At 40.9% G+C, this 3394-nt stretch overlaps 1 protein-coding gene across 1 annotated transcript in view; it reads left to right on the forward strand.

Annotated features, from left to right (window-relative positions):
* The window catches only part of iscu (iron-sulfur cluster assembly enzyme), a 10746-nt gene that overhangs the window by 1879 nt on the left and 5473 nt on the right, over positions 1-3394 (forward strand). Inside the window, exons 2-3 of the mRNA XM_020510343.2 lie at positions 983-1096; positions 2738-2848. Coding sequence (XP_020365932.2) covers positions 983-1096; positions 2738-2848 — 225 coding nt within the window. The remainder of the gene's footprint in view (positions 1-982; positions 1097-2737; positions 2849-3394) is intronic.

Here is a 3394-nt window from a genome sequence, read left to right on the forward strand (position 1 = left end):
GGCCTGCTGTGTTCATCCAGCTCTACACCTTGTTATCTCAGATCCTCCAGCATCGGCAGTTCCTACTACAACTGTCGAGAGTTGATGGGTTTGTAGTGGATATTGGTGGACACCATATCCCCAGAAATGGAAAGAGAAAGGAAGAGTCAGAAGTGGACCTGATGGAAGTGAAAAGGATAGAAATTGAGGGATTGTATATTCACTGTGAAGGGGTGGCAGCTAGGGCCAAAAATACAAATTGTGGAGCCAATGTAAAGCATCAGAAGAGTCACGTGTATATGGGAAGAAAGTGAACAAGAGGAAAATAAGAAATATGTGGATCAGGGAGAAGACTGAAATTGTGGATCTGCCCAGGCAGCCTAGTTTGTGGATTTTGGGAAGAAGGTTGTAGCAGGCTGTGCAGGGTTGGGGGATAATGAGGTGGGAAGCGGTAATGGAGATAGGCCCTGACATCATCTGTGGAGACCTATGATTAGCGATGGGGTCATAGTCCAGATGGAAATAGTTTACTCAGTGTGGGGCGGGGGGGTTTTGGGGAGGAGAGAGGAGAGGAAGTAGTAATTGAATTTATAAAGTGTTGTTCACTATTTTGGGCAGCAGTGCTGTACAGCCGGTGAAGTACTCTTAATGTCTAGTCCATATTGTAACGTATGCAACGCAGCAGCCTATTTGCACATTGCAAATAAAATTTCCACAAAGCGCTATATGGTCTTATGACCAAATTATCTCTGGATAGATTCTGACAAGAACTCTGGAGGTAATGCGGTGGAATCTTTTCCATCCACCTGATAGGGCAGACTGATGTCTTTCAAATGACGACAGTTCTGACAGCACTGCGTTCTGTCAGTCCTGAACTGGACTTCAGGCTTGATTTTTTTTTTGTGCTTAAAATAAACTGGAACTGGAACACAGTTTCTAATTCAGAAGCTGGAGTTCTATTGAGTCATCATGACTTGCACTATTGGATTTCCTTACACTGCAGGTAGTGGACCACTATGAGAATCCCAGAAATGTTGGATCCTTGGATAAGAATGCAAAAAACGTTGGAACTGGCCTGGTCGGTGCACCGGCTTGTGGTGATGTCATGAAACTACAGGTAAAGATTTTTTTCACATGTGGTGATCCAGGATATGGGTAGCAATGCATTTAAACATAGCATTACCAATTGAGCCATTATATGCGTCCCTTTTTAATTTATTTAGCAAAGTTAAAGGGCTGAATATAATGGTTCAGTTTGCTTCCCAAAGGTAAGATATGGGTCAACATTTCAGAGAGCTCTTTGGATGAACGAGCTGTTCTCAGCTCAACAGTTGGCTTCGGTGCCACAGAGTTAGATGAATTAAATTTTGAGCTCAACTTTTGATCAGTGATCCAAAGATAAATTTGCATTTAAACATAGCATGTTCTTCAAACCTGTAAAGCTATTAATGCCTATGGAGCCATCCTCTCAAGCATTGGTGCATTCAAGTGAGGAGACACAGACAGAAAACTGAATAGTGTAGCACACCAGAAACCATGCAGTTTTTTTTAAACAGTTCCTCAAACTTAATAGGGTATTTCTAGAAGTATGAACTTCCTTCAAAAGAAAGGCTGTTGTTCATTCAGTAATAGCTACAACTAATAGAAACTCGTACTGTTGTAGGAGATATAAAATGAAAATAGTTGTTGAATTACCTGTATCCTGGTTGCTTGGATCCAGTGATATCTCTAAACAAATCACTAACATTTTGTAGTCAAATGGTATGGAGAATTTGCAGATTGACTGTGTTGAGTTGTAGCTGACATGATATTGACAGAAGTGAGCACCTACAAAAGTCTGACTCAGGGTTGTCCAACTCTTTGTGAGCAACCAGATTTCAATTCTTTTCTCATTCAAGGACTGAATGATTATTTCAGAAAGACATGATTTGGCACAACACTAAACACGACATTGATTTTTGTTTAATGTCTAAGTAATTATAATTTAAACAAAAAAACTACGTGACAATTTAAGTACCAAGCAGCAGAAGGAACCAACTAAACCTGAGCTAGAGGCAGACTGAGTCCCTAATTCTCGATCATCACAGTGGATCAAGGCTCGCTCGCTCCCTCGCTCGCCCACTTTTCTATCTTGACTCCTGTGTCCTTAAATAGGACTAACATCTCAGCAATAGGCTGAGTGTGCAGTACCAAGGACAGTGGTGAAGTGAGAGCACTTGGGCCATGTGTGGAATGTATGTCAGCAACATTGGGTGCATATGGAGAGAGTGAGCTTATGACCCATGGGCTGACATGGATGTGCTAATATATACATACACATTTCAGAGAAGATTTGCTTTTTTGTAGTCAGCATTGCACTCTTTTAGTGTTTGGCTTCATTGAACATTTAACAACCAGAAAGTGGTTCCTTCATGATTCAATTCTGTTTCATCTTGTTTGATTGATCTGAAGTTCTTCAGTATTTTTAGTGCTCCGCCATTTCCTAATTATGCTACACATATTTCTAGCCAATTTGTCCTGAAAGATCAGGATCACATTGAGAGCAAATGGTAACTCCCCTCTTTTGAGGATATGACCAGCCTGTTGCATTGTCCTGTGGAAACTGCAAGGAATTGTGTGGCTGCTGTTTCTCCTCTGTCATCTAGAAGTTTCAGTTTGGATTATGCTGCAATTCTGCCTGGTTAATAATCAAATGATGTTAATTTTGTGATAGATTATAACTGTTACAATTTGTTTGCATTTTGACTATCTTCTGTAGATTGAAGTGGATGAAAATGGGAAAATTATTGATGCAAGATTTAAAACATTTGGCTGTGGATCGGCAATTGCATCTAGCTCACTGGCTACAGAATGGGTGAAAGGGAAAACGGTAAGGATATTAATGTTCTCTGAATTACTTTAGTGGAAATATCACATGGGACCAGTGCTAAAATGATGATTTTAAAATTGAATGCCAACCTTAATCAGTTGGTAAGTACCCAATTTTGGCACTAGCCCCCAGATGTTAGTGAGGAGGGCTTTGCAGGGTTGATGGGCTGTTTCTGCTGTCATCTTTCCTGGTGCCTTGTTCAATTCCAGGTGAGCTGTCCACGTTCATTTCAAAATGATTGGTACAACTAATTCAGAGATAGTAGGAACTGCAGATGCTGGAGAATCTGAGATACCAAGGTGTAGAGCTGGATGAACACAGCAGGCCGAGCAGGAAAGCTGACGTTTCGGGCCTAGACCCTTCTTCAGAAAATTTCTGAAGGGTCTAGGCCCAAAACGTCACTTGGCCTGCTGTGTTCATCCAGCTCTACACCTTGGTACAACTAATTGGCTTGTTAGGCCATTTAGAGGCCACTTCAGAGTCAACCACATTGTGGATTTGGAGTCACATGCAGGAAAGTTTTTTTTTTTTTTTTTTTTTTTTTTA

Source organism: Rhincodon typus, chromosome 24, assembly GCF_021869965.1.
Source record: "Rhincodon typus isolate 14 chromosome 24, sRhiTyp1.1, whole genome shotgun sequence".
Lineage (NCBI taxonomy): Eukaryota > Metazoa > Chordata > Chondrichthyes > Orectolobiformes > Rhincodontidae > Rhincodon > Rhincodon typus.